Below are 23899 nucleotides of genomic sequence, written 5' to 3'. Positions count from 1 at the left end.
TATTCTTTAAAAAAATCATTAAAAGGGCTTCCCTGGTGGCGCAGTGGTTGAGAATCTGCCTGTCAATGCAGGGGACACGGGTTTGAGCCCTGGTCTGGGAAGATCCCACATACCGCGGAGCAACTGGGCCCGTGAGCCACAATTACTGAGCCTGCGCGTCTGAAGCCTGTGCTCCGCAACAAGAGAGGCCGTGATAGTGAGAGGCCCGCGCAACGCGATGAAGAGTGGTCCCCGCTTGCCACAACTAGAGAAAGCCCTCGCACAGAAACGAAGACCCAACACAGCAATCAATCAATAAATAAATAACGTGAATTTCTTAAAAAAAAAATCATTAAAAGGCATACATCAAGTGGAGAAACATTTATTTAAGAAAATCTAGTAACTTTTTAAAATCTGATCTAAAAAAAACAAAAAAGTTACTAGAGAAAGAGAGGAACATTTATTGGTGATAAAATAAAACAATTATAAACAATCCATGCACCTAACAAAAAGCCCCAAATACATTAAGCACAAAGAATTGAAGGGAGAAACAGACAACCGAACAACAATAATTGGAGACTTCAATAGTCCACACTAAATAATGGAGAGATCTAAGCCAAGACCAGTGATGAAACAGAAGTGAACAACAGTAAAAACCAAGCAGACCTAACAGACATCCATAGGACATGACACTCAACAGCAGAATAGACATTCTTCTCAATTGCACATGGAACATTTTCCAAGATGAACTACATGCTGGGACATAAAAGAGGTCTCAATAACTGTACAGGGATCAAAGTCATGTGAAGTACATTCTCTAACCACAATGGAATAAAATTACAACAAAAGAAAAAAAGGGGAGAGGGGAAAATTTAAGCTACAAACGTCAAAATTAAGCAACACACTCCCAAGTAGCCAACGGGTCAAAGAAGAAATCACAAGAGAAATTAGAAAATAATTTGGGATGAATAAAAATGAAAATACAATATACCAAAACTTATGAAATATGATTAAAGTGGTGCTCGAAGAGAAATTAATTCCTATAAATGTTATATGAAAAAGAATACAGATCTCATGTCCTAATAAACCGATCTTCCACCTAACGACACTAGAAAAAGAAAACTAAACCTAAAGCAAGCAGAAGGAGTGAAATAATATACCAGAGAGAAAATTAATGAAATAGAAAATAGAGGAACAGATAAAATTGATGAAACCAAAAGCTGGTTCTTTGAAAAGGCCAACAAAACTGAAAAACCTTTACCTAGAACTGACCAAGTGAAAAAGAAACTCAAATTACTAAAATCAGAAATGAATGAGGGGACATTACCACAAAGCTTATAGAAATAAGGAGGAAAAGAGAATAAAATGAACAACTGTATGCCACAAATTAGATAACTCAGATAAAATGGACAAACTCTGGAAAGACACAAACTCCCAAACTGACTCAAGATAAAAATGAAATATGAATAGATCTACAACAAGACACTGAACTGGAAATTTTAAAACTTGACACAAATCAAGTCCAGGCAAGATGGCTTTAATGGTGAATTCTACCATATATTTAAATAATTCTTTACGAAACCTTCCCCCAAAATAGAGAGAAACATTTCCCAACTCATTCTGTGAAGCCAGAATTACCCCGATACCAAAACCAGATGAAGACAGTACAAGAAAACTATAGACCAGTGTCTTTGATGAATATAGACACACAAATCCACAACAAACCTAGTGAACCAAATCCTGCAACATGCAATATAAAGAAAGACTGTACACCATGACCAAGTGGGATTTCTCCCAGGAATAAAATGAACTGCTGGTGTACAAATCAATCTTTGTTCTCTGAGCTTCCTGTGTGCAAGGGCCACAGTTTATTCGTCTTTATATCCTCAGTCACAGGCCAATAACAAACGTACAATATGTCATTCTCATTACAAACAGCACAGCCACCCAAGCCCACTCTTTTTTTAAGCTGCTTTATTTTTCTTTCTGTCCGTTTTACCCAGCATTATGATGTGTTTATCTGCTCCCTGCTAGATCCACCGTGCTCAGGGGCAAGTGAACACTGTGACAGACCTTCAACAGACATTGGTTCAATTAACGATGCAACTACAGAAATGCTAAAACATTCGGTTATCAATTCCTAAGTTGCAAGACATTACCCACCTGAGTTCTTCAGGTTTTCCTGTACTTGCTGACAGAAAAAAACAGAAAACATCCCATTAGATTCCTCCAACATGGTAAACTGCTTTACTATTCACGAAAGTACACCTTGACTCATTGCTTTGTAAGCTGTTTCCCAACTACAGATTTAAAAATCTTCACTTCACCGAAGTGTTCTATGGCTCACGCCATTCAAGTGAATAATGACAACGATCTCCAATTTTTAAGTAAGGCAACAAAATAAGCATACATTTTAAAAAACAGAACCATCTGCAAGCCTTCAGAGTGAGCTGACAGTGAAAAATCATCAGTGGAGTCTAAGAGGTAACTAAGAGTTTTAAACAAATTGAAATGGTTTCATTTATAGCTACATATTATTTAATTTATAGATACATCAAAAATTATAGCTTTCAAAATCAGTTTTTTAAAAAAATGATACTGCCAACATGAGGTCATGGCAGTTGTTTTTGGATAACTGGTGACAACTCTGACATTGGACATACTTAAAATTCAATCTGTATTTTAATACATACTCAGATTTGAAACCAAACAAGTTTTAGCTTACTGGTCAAAGTAAACCATTCTTTGTATTACATAATTAAAGTAACAAACAGCAAGTAACATTTATGAATTTGTGAATCTCTATGTACCATGTACACTGATGATTAATATAAAAACTGTACTTAACAGAGCCTTTAATATTATTATAATACATACAAAATAAAAAATTTATTCATCATATACTAATGTTTTAAAAAATATCTGCGGGGATTTAACAGATTATTATGAATGAGATGTGGAAGTCAAAAAGGGAGGGAAAATGTTGCTCTAGAGAAGACCTAAAATAGTAAGAACGAAGACTGAACACAAACTCAGCGCAGCGTCAGAGCTGGGATGAGCATAACGTTTCGTCTCAGCAACAGTACAGGCCGTTTTTCCCCGTGTATTCTTAAACACTGATTATGCTAGAACCAGATCCAGTAAAGAAGAGCTCTTCAGTTGCCTGGAAGAGACTAAGAGGACCGAGGCAGCCTCCTCCCCAGCCCCCAGCACCAGCACAGGACGCAGTGTGAGGAAGAGGCGTCCCCTGAGGCAGGGCTGCACGTCACCTTGCACTTGCAGAGCTCGTCGGGAATACCGTTTGCTGGGCCTCCTTTCAAAGGATGTTGATCTTCTTGCTTTATTGGTTTTTGTGGTCTGATACTCAGTTTTCCCACTAAAATAAATGAGGCATATTAACAGGAATAAGAGAATTTGAGGCCTACAGTAGTCAGATACACAAAAATGAGAGAAAGTCTACACTGAGGTTCTCCTCAAGAGAACCATCCTGAACTTCCTTCCTGAATGAACTACGAAAAACAGTGCTGACGTCTCTCTTTACCACACCATTCTTTCACTCTTTAGGCTTGTGTGAAAGATGCAACACCAATTATATTGCTTTTTCTTAATCATGCACATCACCTAAGAACATATTAAATAAGTTTGAAATATCTGTCCTTTTATGGAACTCCCTTCCCTTTCCCATCCATACTCCTCAATGCAAGATGTACAATTAACTCAAGATTTTCAGTTACTTTTTCTAACTGTGATATACTTTTCAGGTCACTTTTCCAGAAATATTAAAACTATTGTCCCACTCACCTTCATTTCCATTTAAATTCTGCTAAGAAAATGCCTCCCCACTTTTAATGTAAGTAGAATAGAAGCTCTCTTGCATGAACCCCACACACAGTCAACAGGCCACATTACTGATATTATCCATTCCTTCTTTAAATTACACTGACGGATTCTCGTGACATGCCGAAAACTCACCATCAATAAGCTACTCTGAGGTAAACCAAAACACTTCTAACTTATGACCAACAAACAAGGAGTCTGTGAGAACAATGGAACGTCAGGTTTATAAGGACCAGAAACGTCGTCCAGATCACTCCCCAGTAGTGCACAGCGCTCTCTGTCTACATGGCATCCAGCTGATGGGTGGAGCCCCCTTAAAACTCTTGTTATGTGGATTTAAACTGGGGATTAACACATAAAGCAAACATCAATGTCCATCAACAGGTAAATGGATAAAGAAAATGTGGTATATATATACACAATGGCATATTACTCAGCCATAAAAAAGAATGAAATAATGCCATTTGCAGCAACATGCATGGACCTGGTGGGTATTATGTAAGTGAAGTAAGTCAGACAGAGAATGACAAGTACTGTATGATATCACTTACATGTGGAATCTAAACAATAAAACAAACTAGTGAATATAACAAAAAAGAACAGAGGCACATATACAGAGAACAAAATAGTGGTTACTAGTGGGGAGAGGCACAATGCGGTAGAGGATTAAGAGGTACAAACTACTATGTATAAAATAAATAAGCTTAACCAACATTTTATATAACTATAAATGGAATATAACATTCAAAAATTATAAATCACTATGCTGTACACCTAAAACTTACATAATATTGTAAATCAACTATACCTCAATAAAAAAAAACGTTTTTAACTGGAAAAATTGTTAATTACTCCTAAAAAAAAAAAAAAGGAAGAAACAAAAACATCAGGAGGGATATGAAATCCATTACACCATTACAATATTCTCCTGTCTACTCAGGAAATTACAAACAATAACAATATGTACCGATTTTCTTTTACTTTGGCCAATGGAAAACACTGGCAAACCACTTCACCTCTCTGTGCCCTAGTTTCCACATCTGTAAAATGAGAAGTTGGGCTAAGTTTTCTGGCCTCTATGAAACAATGAAAGATACAGCAAGCAGCTATAAACATTCACCTGTATCTAAACCGTGACCCTAATCGAATAAATCCTGATCGGTGAGAACCCTTTTGGACAGGGCCTCGGAGGCGGAAGAAGGCGTGGTGCTCCACGGCACATTTCCACAAGTGTTTGCATGCTTTGGGATGATCCAGTCTGAAGACAAACGTATGTTCCTGCTCTTTGCCCTGAAAAAGAAACGCATGTTAACAGAGGTAATTATTAGCTCAGATGGTCCTGTCCCCTCCCATTCAGCTATGAATACAACCGCAGCAAGAGCAAGAATCAAATAATAAAGCATCTAGTTTGCTCCCTGAGACTCTGACACTCTTTAGTACATAAAACGGCAGAGTTAAAATCAAGCTGTCCATTTTCTCAGCCAATATAAAATTATTCCTATTTTCTCTCTACTTACATGATCTCATTTCTCAAAGAGACATAAAATGAGCCTTTATCTGCCATACTTCAGGATAAATGTATAATTATAATGTAAAGGTTCATATAAGATCTGGCAACATACGTAACAGCCTTAAAAATGGCCACATTCTTTATTATAGTAACCATACTCACAGGAATCTAATTACACTAGTTAACATTCATAGACACTCTTCTAAGAATTTCACATGAATTGCTTCAATGAGTAGATACTATCACTATCTCCATTTCACAGATAAGAAAACTGAGTCTCAAGAAATTAAGCCCAATGTCACAAAGCTACTAAGAGAGGAAACCAGAATTTGAACCTAATCATTCAGGCTCCAGAGCCTACCTTTGTAACCACTAAGCTATGCTGTATTTCTAAGGGAAAAGACTTTCTCAACACCAAAATTTACACCCAAAGATTTTCTTCACAGTCTCATTTATAATAGTAAAAACTGGCACAAAACCCTAAATGTCCAAAACATGAGAAATGTAATAAGTAAACAATGATATTATTTACAAACTATACAGAGAGATAAATGAATAAAAGATGAATGAACTAATAATGCACTATTGTTTATTCATACTGCAGAATACTATATATAGGTTAAAGTGAATGAACTAGGTCTACCTGTTTAGGCAAAATTAGCAAGCTGCAAAAAAAAAAACCCCACCCTAATATATATGTATATTATATATAATACATATGTAGATTTATAAAACATCCTACCACGTTTCATGATGTGGTTATATTTACAAAAGGTTAGAAAATATGAGAATGATACCCTGCAAGAATGAGGAAGAAAGAGACAAGCTGTGGCTCAGACCTTAGCTGTATCGAATAGAACTTCTTCAATGAGACAAACAGCACACGACCCAACAGAAAAATCAACAACAGGCTTAAACACGCACTTCACAAGAAAGACTATCCAAACATCCAATAGATATATAAATAAGTGTAAACTGAAGCAGTCATCAGAGGAATGCAAACTAAAACCACAAGATGATTCTACTACCAGAATGGGTAAAATGAGAAAGAGAAGTCCAAACACAAGCCAAAGAAGAATAAACGGCACTCTCAGACACTCCGGGTGGGAGTGCAGCTGAGTGTGTATAGACAGGCTGGCAAACAGTGTGGCGGCCTCCACAAAAGCCAAGCACACGCACATCCCAGGGCTCAGGGCAGCACTCTTCTTACTAGCCAAAAATTAACAACTCACATGTCCATCAACAGCAGGATGGATAAATACTAGTGTATTCACAAAACTGAATACCGTATAACAGCAGGAATGAGCCAACTATAGCCACCTGCTGCAGCAGGGCTGAAAGCTCACAACTACAGCCCTGAAATACAGAAGCAAGACACAAAGAGAACAGTCAGCCAGGTTTCATTTACATGAAGTCCAAAATATAAGCGAAAACTAATCTCTGGTCTTAAAGTCAGGTCGGGAGAGTGGTTACCCTTGGGAAACTGTACCTGGTGGGGAGCACAAGAGAAATTTAATTCTGCTGGAATTCTGTTTCCTCATTCTGGTGCTGGTCATACAAGTATACATAAAAATCCAACATAAGCTGTACATTTATTTTTACACTTATCTGAATGGATGTTATACTTCAATGAAATTTACCAACAAAAACTACACATAGAAAAAAACATGAGAAAATAGATAACCTCAAAACAGGGAAAAGCTTTCTATGACACAAAACCCAGAAGCCATAAAAGATTAATAAATTCACCTATTTAAAATTTCTTGAAGTGCATGACAAAACCCACAATAAGCACTGCTGAAAGAAAAACAACTATTAAATAAAATATTTATAATGTCTGTGACAAAGGGCAAGACCTATAAGAAAAAAGCCAATAACCCAAAAGAAAAATGGGCAAAGGAATAGACAGTTTAGAAAAAAGGAATTCAAGTAACTCAAATGTATGAAAAGATGTTCAGTATCACTCATAATAATAGAAATAAAATGTAAACCTACAATGAAATTCCATTTTTTACCTTTCAGATACAAATGTGATTAATTCCTTCTCAGGAAACAGGCCTGTGCACTAAAAACTATGCAAGCTGGTAGGACCTCTCTATATCCAAGACAAATGCACATAAACTATTCAACCCCACAATCCCCCTCTAGGAAATTAAATTATCCTACAGATACTTGCCAGTGTACAAATTAATTATAGATAGTGAATAAAAAAGTGAATGCCAATTAACTGAGAATTGATTAAATAAATTAGAGTACACCATACACTAGAATACTATGCATTTTAGTTTGCTTTTATAAGCATGAAGAACAACTTTATGTACTGATGTAGAAAACATTCCAAGTTAGAATGTAAAGTTTAAAAAGGATAAGTAGAGAACCCTGTATATAAGTATGGCAACCTCTGCATAAAAAAGAACTGAGGGGGACTTCCCTGGTGATGCAGTGGTTAAGAATCCACCTGCCAATGCAGGGGACATGGGTTTGAGCCCTGGTCCAGGAAGATCCCACATGCTGTGGAGCAACTAAGCCCGTGCGTCACAACTACTGAGCCTGCATGCCTGGAGCCTGTGCTCTGCAACAAGAGAAGCCACCGCAATGAGAAGTCCGCGTACCGCAATGAAGAGTAGCCCCCGCTCGCCGCAACTAGAGAAAGCCCGCATGCAGCAACAAAGACCAAATGCAGCCAAAAATAAATTAATTAAATAAATTTTAAAAAAAAGAATTGATATACACATTTGCTTATATGTATCTTCAAAAAGATATCCAAGAAGCTAATACTATATTAGATCAAATCTAAAATGCTATCAATTGTGAGATGCACAATTATTTTATGACCCAGTAAGAACAGGCATCTCCCATTAAATTATGACCATATTTTCTTACCACACAGAACTGTATTTTATTCTTCTTGAATGATTCCTTTAGATTTAGATACAAATATCATTTAATTGCATCTGTGCTTACATAAAAAGGAAAATATTTGTAAAATAGATTGTTTTTAGATGCGAAATCTGCCTCTTCTGAATCATTTTCAACTCATTTGTTGATAATGATCATCTGTGCCATCAAGAGATTGCTTTTTAAAATGCTCTCTTATTGTCTCTGACTTTCTTCCAAGCTGTGTGATAGGGCAATCCTTTGCGTGCATACCAGTAACATAACTTAAAACTTTCAAAAAACTTGTAACTGTTTCATCTAATTTTCAGGATCTTCTTTTTTTAGGTTCTGCTAAGTAGCACTACTCACACTTCACTGTGCAAACAAATCTTTTTAACATTTCCCCTATTTCCTTTTATTTGTATCCATCTATACGTATATTTCAAATTTATTACTTTGCATGCAGTAAAATTACTTTTTTAAAATTTACTCACAATTCCGTGGGTTTTGAAAATGCACAGGATCAGGCAAGCACCACCAACATCAGGATACAGAATAGTCCTCTCACCCCCCCACCCAAGTTCCCTGTGCTGCTCCTTTGTAGTGAAGCACCCTCACACCCCCAGTCTCAAAGGATCAGCTATTCTCTATTCCTATAGGTTTGCCTTTCCTAGATTGTCATATAAATGGAATCATACAGTCATAATCTCTTGAGTCGGGCTTCTTTTTTTTTAATAAATTTTTATAAATTTATTTATTTCATTTATTTTTGGCTGCGTTGGGTCTTCGTTGCTGCGTGTGGACTTTCTCTAGTTGCAGCGAGCGGGGGCTACTCTTCCTTGTGGTGCACGGGCTTCTCATTGCGGTGGCTTCTCTTGTTGCGGAGCACGGGCTCTAGGCACACAGGCTTCAACAGTCGTGGCACACAGGCTCAGTAGTTGTGGCTCACAGACTCTAGAGCGCAGGCTCAGTAGTTGTGGCGCATGGGCTTAGTTGCTCCGCAGCATGTGGGGCCTTCCCGGACCAGCGTCCCCTGCATTGGCAGGTGGATTCCTAACCACTGTGCCACCAGGGAAGCCCCAGCGGGAGGATTCTTCACCACTGGGTCCCAAGGGAAGTCCTGAGTCGGGCTTCTTACACTTAGCATAATTCATCTGAGATGCATTCGTATTGTTATGAGTTTATCAATTAGGAACTAGACTTAACTGAAAAAAAGATAATCCTTAGTACAGAAGGCTTTATTAAAGAATATTATTAGGTGGATCTTTTTGATTAATCTTTTTGATCAGGGACTAAAGGAATAAAGCCATTTAAATATAAATTTTTATATATTTGAGATATATTGTCAACCAAGGAACAAGAGAAGTCTTTTATTTAATCTTTAATCTTAAAGACAGAAAACTGTAGTTTTAGGATGGTATGACACAAAGCAGGAAATTACTTAATTAAGTTATTAATTACACTAAGTTTCTGTTCTATGGCTCTATAAACAAGATGTGTTCCCCCTTTTAGAGCCTTAAGTGACCACATAACACAGTCACCGTTAAATATGTGACACAATGTAATTCCTACCTGGTCATCATCTTCTACAACCACCAAGGTTAGTTTATTCTTCTTAAAATCCAATCTGGTTATCTTGGGCCTATAACAAACAATATGAGAGTAACAGCCAGATTTCAATAAATGTTCTCTGAATTTAAAAAATTTGTTGTTACTTCAAGCATATTAATCATCTAACTTCTGAATTGAAAGCTGGATAAGAGGGTAAACATAACCTGCACTGCCCAGCAAAAAAGTCTCCAATCTAAAAAACAGTTAAGGTAACAGAAAAAAAATTTTCAAAAGCAGTACCTTTGGCAAAATTTCTGCTGCACATATGTAAGACATTAAAAATGTTAAGGAAAAAAGAAAATGAAAGATATATCTATATAACATATATATTCATAGGCCCCTAACTACGGTGGAAGAGATTCTCCAAGCCTAATGTCACAGTAGCAGCAGGGGAACTGGATACAGGAAACACTATAAAGCTTTTTAAAAGGCATAAAAAAAAAAATTACTGATCTTCAACTCTATTTTCTATAGCAATTTTGATTAAAGACATCTTTAATTTAAGAAATAAAAAATGTTTTAAACTACACTTTATGGCCCACTTTCCAACTCCATCTCCCACCTGTACAAAAATCCTAAGCAACCTACCAAACTTACCTCTGTACTTCTACGAACCGTGAATGTGAAAACAACATGACTCTCACTCTCACTAATTTTTAAATATAACTTATATGAAATAAAATTGTAAAACAGAACTTGTTTACAAGAGCTGTACTAAAACAGTAAGTAAATAAATAAGTATAATAGGAGGGGAGAATCTAGCATCTAAGTGTAGCAAATACTTACACAGTGCCTAGTAAGTGTCAGGTACTCTACTAAGTGTTTCACATGTATTAATTCAATTGATCCTTATGAGGCAGTACAAACGATGCTTTCCTTCTCTCTCCACCTGGAGCGTTCTCTGGCCATGAAGGATGCTCCACCTGCCCGCGGGCAAGCTGGAAGGCTCAGAGAGCTCGCACTTAAGGACTAGAGAAATACATAACACAGCTTTCCCACCCAAGGGACAATTATAAAGGTGTTACACTCAAGTGTCCCAGGGAATCTCTAGGAGGTACAAAAAAAAATGAAATACTGTCTTCACCTTTTTGAGGGAAACTAATTTTCGCCCTAAAATTCCATTCTCAGCCCAGTTATCAAGAAAGCATGAGAGAAGAATAAACCATTTTAAGGCATCAAAGGATTCAAATAATTTACCTCGTACACCCTTTTCTTAGGCATTACCTGAGGATGTATCAGAAAAACAAAAGGAAAGACAAGAAAATATGGAAGACGACACAGATTCATAACTGAGAAAATGGGAAAACAAAGTCCCAAGATAAAACCTGGAGAGCAGCCTGGAAGAGTCAACAGTTCCAACTGGAAAAGAGTCAGCTCAGGCAACCCTGGAGGATTTGAAAAAACTCAAGAAGACAAAGGCAGGTCATTTAAAGAGATGTGTGGGGCGGATGGGAGCCAAGAGCTCCAGGAAAACAAAGGAAACCGTAATCCCAGTCGTGAGTTCAAGGATTTCAGGGCTGACGAAGAAAAAGACAGGAGCAGGAGAGGGCAGCACTGGGCAGCGGGCTCTGCTGAGGGGTCCCTTCACGGCCGCAGACCTTCCGGAGGAGGCGGCCCAGGGCTCCCACCCGGGAGGGGGAGAGGGGAAGGGAGCTCCCAGGAGGGAGGGAGGGAGGGGCTGGCGTTCAGCGGCAGGGGGAGGTCTCTGAGCCACAGCGCTCCGAGGAGCAGGGGAGGTCTGGGGTCTCTTACAGCTACAGGGTTTGCTTGTCCACAGCTAGCAGATGTGACGTGCAGTTTGCAGCGAGATATGCAAAACCAGGCGTGCTCCGAATGGCTAAAACTACACTTGCTGGGCTGTATTTAAAGCAACTGAATGTGTAAGAATTTGAGTTTGGCGCTGGCGGGCTTTGAGCTAAGGGTCCTGGCGTGCTACGAAGAAGTAAACAACTGGTATCCAAGAGCCAACTTCAGCCCATGTATATAACCCAGGGTACTACTTAGCTCCACCCGGTTCTGACAAACACATAATAATATAAACACTATTTCCTGATTTTCAGCTTTTAGACACAGCCAGACAAAACCTGAAGAACTTAATTATGGTTATGAAATCCAAGTAATATCTACCCTTGATGTAAAAGTAACATGAAATATAAGTTAGAAGTATGGATGACAGAAGCTGGGACCCAGGAGGGTAAAAGTATTACTATCTCTTTCACACAAAAGGAGGGGGTGGGGGGGTGGGGGGGAGTAAAAGACCGTGAAACAAAGCACACTCCAAACAGCAACATAACTGCAGGACGGAGGGAGTGGCCATGTGAACACTTAATACACAGAACTAGATGCTCTTTATGTTAAGGCATGTATTTTGACATACCTTGAAACTAATGGAAAATGCATCTAGAAGACTTTTACAAATTGCCTCGGGGAAGCAAGACTACAGACGAACAGGAGGGTGACAGGAGACAGCTGCAGTTCACGCCCAAGCTTTGCCAGAACTACTTCCAAGTTCTGCTTTCTGCACTAACTTCATGTAAGTGTTTCTAGTCATTAAAAAAATGAAACAACAATAATTATCTTCGACATTAACTCTGCTTACCAAAAAAATAAGCCAATTTTGGTCTCTCCTTCAAAAACAAGGACTCCTGTTGGGGTCAGTCCCAAACTGTAGTCATTCCCGTCTCTGGCCTAATTTTAGGGGAGCAACACGTGTTAGCTTTATCTGAATAAAACAGGTTTCACATTTTCACACAACTGTTTAATTTTCTTTTCATATGGAATTACATTAATTACATACAGACTAATATTAATACGAAAGGTGTTTTCAACAATTAAAGCACCCAAAATCACATTCTCAGGAAACTTCATGCATATTAATAGACACTATAGTTTTAAGGTATGTCTTCATTGGAAATACGCAGTGATAACTGCCACGACAAAGAAAGCTTTCCAGGGTCTTCCCAAATTCTAGTCACTATTTAAATCACAGATTTTGAAAAAGACTGCCTTTCTGGGAAAATTTAGCTTCTTAAACTAAAAATAACAAATCACTACATAAGCTGTACTAGACTACAGCTTATCAAAGTCCTCTCAAGCTACAAATTTTTAACTTTACTTCCTAAATTATTTTCATTTTTACAGAGCCTACTCAGCTTACATGATAAAAGATGATATGAATATGAAGTGAAAGAATAAAAAGTGGGTTAAAAACTTTAAAAAAACCACAAAAACCCAACAGCAACAGCTTAAAACCACAGACATACCTTTTTGGAGATTTTGGCTGTTTCTCCTCTCTCTTATAAGGAATTTCTGTGTGAGACTCCCATCATTCAGTATTTACCCTCAATCTTCATAACCACTCATCCAAAGCACCCGGTGTTAGCCCCTGCAAACTCCACACCCCCCTCACACTGAAAGAGTCCATAATCACCTTGAGTCTTGAAGGAATAACGCTTTTAAAAAGTATCACAACACAGTGCTTACCTTGACCACATGCATATCAACCCCATACATTTCTAGCCACTTGGCTTTATTCAGATAATTGGTTTCAGCTTGTGCTGGTGTCTGACCTCTGAAATTTAAAAAACAAAAAATTTTAAGATGATTACAAATACACAATGAATTCTATACCAAGTAGAGAAACAGAAGAAAACAAATACGAAGTCGCTGTTGTGGTGATGTGACAGTACCTGTATTCCTTCCATTTCTCAAAAACAGCCAGCTCCATCTCTTCCGTCTGAACGGGCACAAACCTGAACTCAGACACAACATCAGGACTGTGCTCGGCAAGGTCATAGTCACCAAGTTCAGCTACAAACGTAAGTTTCACAGTTACGTTTTGTTAATAAGTTTACTTCCTGCTGAATCCTTCTTCAAGACCCATTTTATTAATAAAAACTGCTAAGAAGATTAGATTCTTTCTTAAACTACAAGGCATTCATAACACCCAGACCATTCCCAAAAATAAATCTAGCTTTGACTTAAGACTTACCTGTCTGTACGCACAAATCAAGCATTTGTGGTTGGTAGTGTATTTTCAATTAAATGTCTTTCTCTTAATTTATTCATATGTTATAATGCTCAGCTTTTGAAAACCTCTTTTAGACTTCCATAGAGAAATATCTTTTGATTGTATATTGAATAAACAAAAATATTTATTAGCAATCCTTAAAAGACAATTAGCTGGCATCTGTTAAGAAGCTAATATGCACAGAACATGACATCAAATATCACTGTAAGAAATAATCACTATCCTTCCTGGAACTTTAAATTATTAATCCCAAAGAAATAACAAAATTTTACTAAAAAATATTTTGTGAAGGCAGTAGGAAAAGAACTGGACGATGAACAGACATTTATGTACCCATCTGTGGTTATCTCTGAACTGGGTTTGGGGAAGGAGGGGAAACAATGATTCGAATATTCTATTCTTTAGAAATATTTCCTTTAAAAAAATATTTTACTCAAATTAAAATATTTCCATTTTGATAAAAAATTTGGCCGTGGAAAGAAAATGTACATGAGAACTACTTTGATCATAAAAATGGTAATAACTTGTTGTTTACTGAGCATCTAATTTACACACTAGACATATTACAGATGTACTGTCATTTAACTTCACAACCTTGGAAAATATTCTCACTCCTACTTCACTGCTGAAGAAAATGCTCTTCTGTCTGGATCACAAGTTCTTTAAGAAGCCCCAAACCAAATCTGCTACATAATGTTGTTCAGGATATATACTAAAATGGTAAAGAAAAACTGAACTTGAGAGTGTGAGAAAAGTGATAAAGATTATTCTGATAAAATAGAAAATCATAAATGAGAAGCGAGGCGCTCACTTTATGAAGACGGGAGGAACACTCAGCTGAGTTACTCTCAAGGACCTAAACAATTAGTAGGACTTGGTACGCTATGCGACACGGGACAATGAGATGCGTAAGACATAGTCTGAAGTCTGGAGGAATCATGAAGAGAACGGTGGCACACCCACTCCGTGGCCACATGGTGTCAGACGGGTGTGAGCAACTCTGCTCCGAAGCCCTGGAGGCTGCCCGTGTTTGTGCCAACGAGGACAAGATGAAAAGCCGGGGCACAGATGCTGTTCACATCCGAGCGCAGCCCCACCCTTCCCACGTCATCCGCACCAACAAGATGCTGTCCTGTGCTGGAGCGGATGGGCTCCAGACAGGTATGCAAGGGGCCTCTGGAAAGCCCAGGGCACAGTGGCCAGGGTCCACACTGGCCAAGTCACAATGTCATCCGCACCAAGCTGCAGAACAAGCAGCATGTGATCGAGGCCCTCCGCAGGGCCAAGTTCAAGTTCCCTGGCCGCCAGAAGATCCTCATCTCCAAGAAGTGGGGACTGACAAAGTTTAACGCGGATGAATTTGAAAGCACAGTGGCAGAGACGCAGCTCACGCCGGATGGCTGTGGGTCAAGTACACCCCTAACCGTGGCCCCTGGACACGCAGCGGGCCCGGCACTCGTGACAGCCTTGGCGCCGTCCTTCCTTACGTGTGCCCACCAAACATCCTACTTCCTTGTCAAACAAAAAAAGGTGCCATGGATGCAAGAGAAAAGTAGGAAAGATTTTATTCAGGGAAAAAATATGATAGGTAGGGTTAAGAGATAATATTACACTGCCACGTGCATGAATCAGACAATGCGTATTTAGTGAGCATTACTTTGAATGAGTGTTTTGTTAAATACACAAAAATGTATAAAAATCATATTTTCAAGAAGTGTATACTTTGGCAGTCAACGAAACTTATAAAACGAGACACAGAGTATAAGAAGCAGTAAGTGGTGGAACACAGATGCTGAAAATGACAGCTTTTCTGTAGATCTGAGAGTTTCAGAATTAACAACCTCACACAGCAATTAATAAAACAAAAAATGTGCTTTCAAGAAAAGATGCATGCAATTATACAGCGTGATCATTACAGTGCTAGAGGCACAGCACTTCCAAACTAGTATCTATTTGACTTTCTAGCAGATGAGAAAACAAGTTTTAGTTTGTAGACAGACTACAATTTACACTATCGGCAAATTTTTGAGGTACAGAAATTTCCTTCAGTCACCAATCCCTCTATCGACAGAAAAATATTCTTTCTAAAATAGGAGAAGCACAAAATAAGCAAAATAATAGGTTTACCATAAAACATGAAAATTTAGTCTCATTATTATCCACACAATGGAAAATAAATACTGCTGATCTTAGAGAGATTGGGGATTATATGGAATCACCCAAAAAAAGCATAAAATTATTAATGTCTTAATAATCATTAAATATTGCTTTTATTCTAATAAATATGGATACTCCAGTCAGAATATTTCTTTCCATTTTCTGAACAAGGACTGAAGATTATTATTTTCCCAAAACGTCAATTTTTCAGAAGAGAATACAAGTTCAACAAATATTTGATCAGTGTAACAAGGTACAAAAGGGTAAGTTTTTCATTAATCTCACTGACTGGAAAACGCTTTTTAAAAAATTCTTAAAATAACCATCAGGAACTTTTAAATACATGCTAAGTATTTCTTTCATGGATTTATTTTTAAGAATAAGACTAAAGAAAGCAAACCAGGTGGTACAGCAACAATTTGCTCATATATCCCTGCATTCTTTTTAAAGGAAAAAAATTAGCTGAGGATCCAACTAAAACAGTTATTGAATCATCAAGTAGACTGCAATTTCTGTTTGAAAACACTATTAGATGGAAAGGGAGCAAGTAAAGACAAAGGGAAGAAAAAGAAGGCAATATTCTAAAAGGAGGGAAAGGCAGAGCTGGGTCCTGATACATGTTTACACAAACCGCAGTGGTGCTTTTCTCACACATCACTTTGAATCTTTTGAAATTCCTCAAATGCACACAAAGAAGAATTATGCTTCACTCTTAACAGCCAACATAAAAAACTGCTTACCCTGCAAGTTATAAGCTGCCAACTGAACCGCTGTATCAAAGGGACACTCCAATCTGAGAGCAGAACACAAATGTGTTAAACATGCCAATGTCACAACCTTCGTTTTACGATAAATGGAAATAAGACATACTTTGACATTTCTTTTTCATAATTAAGAACTTATTTTTCTACTACTCAAGAAAATGTGGTTTACCTTAAACTAATACTCACTTTCCACTGAGAATATCTTGTTTTAACTGAAGAACAAATAAGTACCTAAGAAAAATAAAAGGCACAAATTTAACTAAACAGAACAATCTACCATGAAAAATAATCCTGCCCTTCTAATCTGAGAAGAAACATTCTTAATTACAAAACTTTACCCACAATAAAGTCTGTAAAGGAAAAAAGAACATGAAACAAGGGGCACTCAGTGTCAGCAGGATGGGCCAGAGTACAGGGTAGCCCCTCAAAAGAAAAGGTTTAAAGCAAATTACTGGGAATGAGCTCTGTGGTCTGCTTCACCTTCACTGTGACGACACAGCCACCTCATACGTAAAGCAATACGGCAATGTACACATGGGTAACAGCTCTAATCTTATCCGCTAGCAGAGTGTTCAAGAGGAATCCCTTCTAAAGGGACTCAGCAATTCAATTTTTTACTTAATAAAAATAGTATGTGTGCATGAGTCATAGATATGCAATATAGAGTCCATGAATAAATACTGAGGCAAGACAAAATAAAAATAAATGTTTGTAACTTACTTAAAGTTACTGAAAACTATTCAAGCAAAATCAGGATTCAACATTTTTCATTAATCAATGGCATTTCAATAAAGAAAGTCAGGAGCCAACTTGAAACAACTCTCAGTGGCCGAAAATAGATCATTTTGAACATCAATAGACACAATATGATAATGTATTGAAGCACATCAGTCCTATTTAAAATTCATGAGTTGATAATGATACTTAAAAACAGAATTCACTGGTTACCTTTGCACGATGCTAGAGAACCAACTGTTTTGAAAACTGGTAAATAAAGGAAAACATTCTACACTTAAAAAAATACTGCCCCAAAATGAAATTATCTTGTCTGGTATCTTGTTACCAGGGGCAAAGTATCCATTTCACTAGCTGTCTGTACACTGGAAGGAACTGTAAAGGCAACCTCCCGACATCTTTAGCCAGCCTGACCAAAACTTTATGCTTGCACACAGCTCCAGACATTGAGCTTACCGGGTTCGTTCTTCACGAAGATTATTTGGTTCTGAGGAATAAAACTTAACTCGAAGATGCAGACAATAGGGTGAACCAACTGCCATTAAAAGAAAAAAAACAGAGGGTAACTTTTTCAATATAGCTCTATAAATAAGTAAGAATTTTCAGTCAGTAAATTTGTCAAAAATCTACTGAAGTGGACAGAAGGTAACAGATTATTGTAGCAATAATTCAGGTTCCACTGTGGGCTCGATGAAGCCTAACACAATCAACAGACGTTGTAAATGTACCAACAACCATCATGCAGCAGCGTCACATCGTATCTGGCCTCCCAGGCACAGACAGCTCCAGACTAAGTCTAATAGTTCAGGGCCAAATACGCTGAATGAAAAAGTCTTGACTATGCACTATGACAGCCCTAAAAACCTGCCGAGCTCTGTTTCTCGAGAGCAAGGAGGGACGCCCGTTATTAACTGCACGTGGCAAATCAGCCCACATCCTTTCCAATCCACTTCACCAACCTCTACATTCTCAGAGGTCCCATTACTCTGTAAAAAGAGTTGAGGTGCCCTAAAAATCTCTGTTACTACAGAAAACATGATGGATTATGGATCGGACACTGGTATTTTCCCCTGACTATCGCTAGGAACAATACTAACATTCTATGTGAATGACTTATTTTCATTATTCTTAATTAAAAAAAAAAAAGTTACAGCCTTAAATTCTCAAAATATTTTCTAGAGCAGGGCAGACACCAAACAGAAACATTCCAATATAAGTAATTACTAAAGAAAAGTTAGGCATCTCATGGGAACTCACATCTCATTTCCAAACTGCAAGCCTTTCTCCTGGAAACAAACTGTAAGGCACTTGAATCTAGATTACCATCAACCCTATATAATTTACAGGGTGGGTCAGTATATCGGATTGAAATTATTTTTAGAAAGTGGAGATCCTAAGAAACTCATCGGAAACATGATTTCTTATGTCCCTACTATGAGAAATCAGTTTCTAATATACAATTATATATAATTCGATTTCCAATTTTTTTCACAATTTTTTCAACACTTACTTTTTACTTGCTTTTTGATGCTTTTTGTACCATCCAACCAGTGCTGAAAACAAAAACAAAAAGTTAGCTCTTAAGCGGATGAGAGAACTTAACATTTTAATTACGAAAAGTTAATTTTCATCATGCTTTTGCTGATTAACGATACGGAAATATTTCACAAGAGAAAAACAAATGTGAGCCTGAAAATTGGCGAGCAGGGGAGTGTTAATCTAGCCAGAATCCACAGCAAGCTTATGACACATATGAACAACAACAACAAAAAACCCTAAAACCAGATATATGACTTCTTAAACCATTTCCTCTGCTCTCTTAGTAACAAGGATGATATTCTAAATTTTGCCCTCAGTTTTTCTCACTGTCCCCCAAAAGATGACTCTTTCAAAACTGATAAAATTAGAAGAAAAGTATCCTCATATTCTAGTACTTGGTTCATTCTTGTAATAAAAATGTGAGATTTATTAACAGATCATAACCACAAATCAGGTGAAATAACAATGTCACTTATGTTTTACAAAATAGGTACTACTCAGAGTAGTAGTCTCTGAAAGAGCTTACACAATAAAATTAGATCTTTCTCATAACTAAGGCCTTATCTATTAAATAAGCAGTCTTTGTTCCTTTGCTTTACAAATAAAAAAAGGTAACATTGTGATTAGCAGACTTCTGGTTTCAACAGTAACAGCCTTTTCTGACTTCTGTAACCTCTTCACTCTGAAATGCCCAAAACACAAACAGACCTAAGAACCGATTCCAGAGACCCGCACGGATAAACCACTCCCAGCTCACTCTTCACTATTAATCCTTTACACCAAGTCCTAACAGGGACAGGACGCACTCATCCCACTAAGATACACATGACTGTGTTCTCTCCAGCATGCTTACAATTCCAAGCACCCTAAGCCAAAGGAGGGCTCTTGTGCTACAGCTCACAGAGCTAAGGAATCCAGTCTCAGAAACCCAGACAGGCAAAGTGTGGGTAAACAAGGCTGCACTGTTAACAGACTTGTAACCATTTGCTTTTCTTGCCAGTTATTTGCCTAGCCTCTTCTCTCCACTCTCTGCCAAGATCCAAAAGCGAAATTCACAGAACCACCAGTGTGCCAGCAAAGTACCTCTGCATGTCGACACAAGATGGTCAGTAAACATTTCCAAAGGCAATTAAATACAGTGCAGTATCGCCTCTGGATTCCAAGTGTGCAGGCTACTTAGTTAGCCATCTCTCATCTTTCAATAAATGCAGTCGGACATCCACTTTTAAGCATATTTTAATCTGGCAACTGTTCAGTTTTACACATCTTTCCATTAATACAATGCTTGGTCAGCCACTAGGCAGAACATAATTCAATCTATCAGCTGAAAAGAGTTCAACCAGGACAGTGAAAAGTTCACCCATCATGGCCAAGCCCAGGAATCTACTATACAAAAACCCCAGACTTAGTTGTGCAAAATACCTACTACAGCCTAATGCCAGTCACACACCAGGTATGAGATAAATTTTGCTAATATGCCCTAGATTGTTTTCTCCCCACACCCATGGATCTGGGAGTTGCCCCATGTGCAGGCTTCATCTATTACACTGCAGTGAATTCGGAAGTGAATGCTGGTCACCCAGGCACCTCGTGCAGCCACAGTTAGGGAGACTCTCATTCACCATAATGAACACAAAGGAGCACACACCTTCCGAGAGGCAATCTGACTATGCCTTCAAAATAACTATGTGCCCTTGACTCAGCAGTTCTGCATCTAGAAACCATTATGGATGATTTAACCCACAAGGAATTATATCAGAGAAAAGAAAGAAATCTGTATATCCACCAGCAATAGTGAACTGGTTAAAGTATTTCAACATTATAGAACTGTGCAACGATGAAAAAGAATGAAAGCAAAAGTAGTTAAGAATCTGGAAAATTATTTATAGTATACTGTTAAAATTGTTTTTTTGTTTTTTGGGGTTTTTCTTATTTTTAAAATTTTTTGGCTGCATTGGGTCTTTGTTGCTGCGCACAGTCTTCCTCTAGTTGCGGCGAGCGGGGGCTCCTCTTCATTGTGGTGTGTGGGCTTCTCATTGCAGTGGCTTCTCTTGTGGTGGAGCATGGGCTCTAGGTGCGTGGGCTTCAGTAGTTGTGGCGTGCGTGCTCAGTAGTTGTGGCTCGTCGGCTTAGTTGCTCCACGGCATGTGGGATCTTCCCAGACCAGGGCTCGAAACTGTGTCCCCTTCACTGGCAGGTGGATTCTTAACCACTGCGCCACCAGGGAAGTCCCATTAAAATTGTTAAAGGCAAATTACAACATATTGTAAATTGTTTTGTCAAAATGCACAAATTTGTACATTTTGATCCTTGAACAAGGGGCTGAACTTTGCAGGTCCACTGATATGTGGATTTTTTTCACTAAAACATGCACTACAGCACCACACAATCCTCAGTTGGTTGAATTCACAGATGCAGAACCTCGGATATAGAAGGCCAACTATAGAAGTTACACGCTGATTTTCAACTGCACCCCTAACCCCACACTGGTCATGGGTCCACTGTATATATAAACATGCCTTTTGGGCTTCCCTGGTGGCGCAGTGGTTAAGAATCTGCCTGCCAATGCAGGGGACATGGGTTTGAGCCCTGGCCTGGTAAGATCCCACATGCCACGGAGCAACTAAGCCCGTGCGCCATAACTACTGAGCCCGCGTGCTACAACTACTGAGCCCAGGTGCCTAGAGCCCGTGCTCCATAACAAGAGAAGCCATCACAATGAGAAGCCCGCGCACCACCGCACCAAAGAGTAGCCCCCTCTCGCCACAACTAGAGAAAGCACAGCAATGAAGACCCAACATAGCCAAAAATTAATTAATTAATTTTTAAAAATGCCTTTTCTTTCGGACTGAGGCAATCTATAACAAAGCAGTAAGAGATGGTACAGCTAGGTGGCTGAGACTGCTGGTGATCATTTTTCTTTGTGTTTTCCTATATTTTCAACTTAGTCTACAACAAGCACACTCCTACTTAAAACAATAATCATGGACCCCTTATTTTAATATTTCATATGAGTAATATATTCATGTGGCTTAATTTTTTGGTAATATTAAAAGGTATATGGTCAACAGTCCCTCCAACCCCTGCAATACCAACTTCTATCATCATATGCACCACTCCCCACCCACCAAGATATTTACTGGTTTCTGATTCCTTCCAGAGATTCTTCAAACAAAGAAAAAAGAAAAAAAAAATTGTGTGTGTTGGTAAAGAGTAAAGAAATTAACAATGGGCTGAAAATCAACAGGCTAAATATAAACTTTGACAGAATAAATTTAAGGGATATTGAGAAGGAAACATTAATATAAGATAGACCAATACTATTTCAAGAACAACTCAGTCTTTCTTAGACAGTTGTAACAAATTTCTTCCAGTTTAAGAACATTTAGGGCCAGTCTCATAAATGGACCTTTAATCTCTAATTTGTGCCCTAATATTCTAAGAAGCACATTAAACATACAATCATCCTGGTGAGACAAAGGATCAGAGTTTTCTTCCAAGTAGGCATTTTAGTCTCTTTTCTACCTGCATGTAATAGCTTCTACACTCTGCACTCCCTTAAGACAACCCAAAACTCGGATAAAGCATCAAACACATTTTAAAGTAAAATTTAGGAGCTGGGGGAATTCCTGGTGACATTCTGGGAAAGGTCTGAGTTCATGTTTGCATATCCTCTAGTCTGTTTTCTTTCATCTCCTCCACATTCCAAGCCCAGGGACTGGAAAATTCAGAGCTCAGAGACAGGCACTGATAGTATTTTCCTTGAACCTTTAGGAGTTGAGTTTAAATTACAGCAGAAGATAAAAGTGAGAGCATGCAGACATAGACTCCTGGATGCACAGTGTGGAACTAATATGGCTCTCTTTCCTCATGGACATTAAAAAGGAAACAAACTCCCTTCGAATTTCCTAAAGTTTGGTTGATAAACTTAGAATTCAAAGGATATGGGAAGCTACATTTCTTTCCATCCTATTGAGCTAGGCATGAAAGAACACTTACTCCTGTGTCTTAAAATATACATAATAATCACAAACATAACAACAGGCATTACTAAACCAAACAAAGAATCACCTAGGGAGCTTCCAGAACACGAATAAATCCACACCCTTACCCAGGCCCGATAGCCAGTCTGCAAACAGCTCTTCAAATGAATGATTCCTGACTTCTAACGCCCACACGACTCCACTGCTTCTGCTCAAGGAGCAAAGAGCTTACCGCACACAAACGTTAACCATCTTTCCAAACAACTGCCTCTGCAAAAAATATTTCTCCTGTGAGTAGTAGACGCTCATGCTCTGCATTAAGGGATTATTTTAAAGCAAATTTTAACACTTTAAACAATTAACAAATGTTAAAAATCAATGAATGCCATGAAAACAGAAGATCAATCTAACTGAAAACACTTCAATTTACCCTGGATTCCATTATAAATTCTACTTGGGTGATTACTTTTTTGGCATTAAAAGTCTGTGTTATAAGGCATTCCAAATGAAGCCTTAGATGAGCCATTAAAACATATTTTCCACTGTATCTTTCTGTGTATTATTAGTATGCCTTCTTAGGACTCTTAAAAGTCAAATTTATAATGGAAATGTAGATGAGTTAGGTAGGTTATACATTCACTCTCTGGAAATACAGCACATAATCTATTTCGGAAATACACTTTTTTGAAAAAAAAATATATGTGCAAATATATGGGCCTGTGTGTTTGTCACAATATAGAATACATACATATGTATATTTAACATATAGGTTATTTCTATATATTTTTCACTCCCCACTACTTTATCGATCCTATTGTTTGTGTTAAGTTCTCAGTTACAATCCTATCCAAATCAGCTGCCAATAGTGATCATTTCA

At 38.1% G+C, this 23899-nt stretch overlaps 1 protein-coding gene across 3 annotated transcripts in view; it reads right to left on the bottom strand.

Moving 5' to 3' along the window:
* Window positions 1-23899, bottom strand: part of EPB41L5 (erythrocyte membrane protein band 4.1 like 5) — a 132623-nt gene that overhangs the window by 72214 nt on the left and 36510 nt on the right. For all 3 annotated transcript variants that reach the window (XM_057551669.1, XM_057551671.1, XM_057551670.1), the window contains exons 4-14: window positions 19011-19053; window positions 17957-18035; window positions 16952-16996; window positions 16742-16794; window positions 13504-13624; window positions 13298-13385; window positions 12414-12502; window positions 9776-9845; window positions 4937-5106; window positions 3249-3355; window positions 2143-2170 (exon numbers count right to left, since the gene is read on the bottom strand). In XM_057551669.1, the coding sequence (XP_057407652.1) occupies window positions 2143-2170; window positions 3249-3355; window positions 4937-5106; window positions 9776-9845; window positions 12414-12502; window positions 13298-13385; window positions 13504-13624; window positions 16742-16794; window positions 16952-16996; window positions 17957-18035; window positions 19011-19053 (893 nt within the window). The remainder of the gene's footprint in view (window positions 1-2142; window positions 2171-3248; window positions 3356-4936; window positions 5107-9775; window positions 9846-12413; window positions 12503-13297; window positions 13386-13503; window positions 13625-16741; window positions 16795-16951; window positions 16997-17956; window positions 18036-19010; window positions 19054-23899) is intronic.

The sequence above is a fragment of the Balaenoptera acutorostrata genome, chromosome 8 (genome assembly GCF_949987535.1).
Source record: "Balaenoptera acutorostrata chromosome 8, mBalAcu1.1, whole genome shotgun sequence".
Taxonomy (NCBI): Eukaryota; Metazoa; Chordata; class Mammalia; order Artiodactyla; family Balaenopteridae; genus Balaenoptera; species Balaenoptera acutorostrata.
Note: the sequence above shows the minus strand (reverse complement) of the source record. Positions and strands in the feature narration are given on the sequence as shown.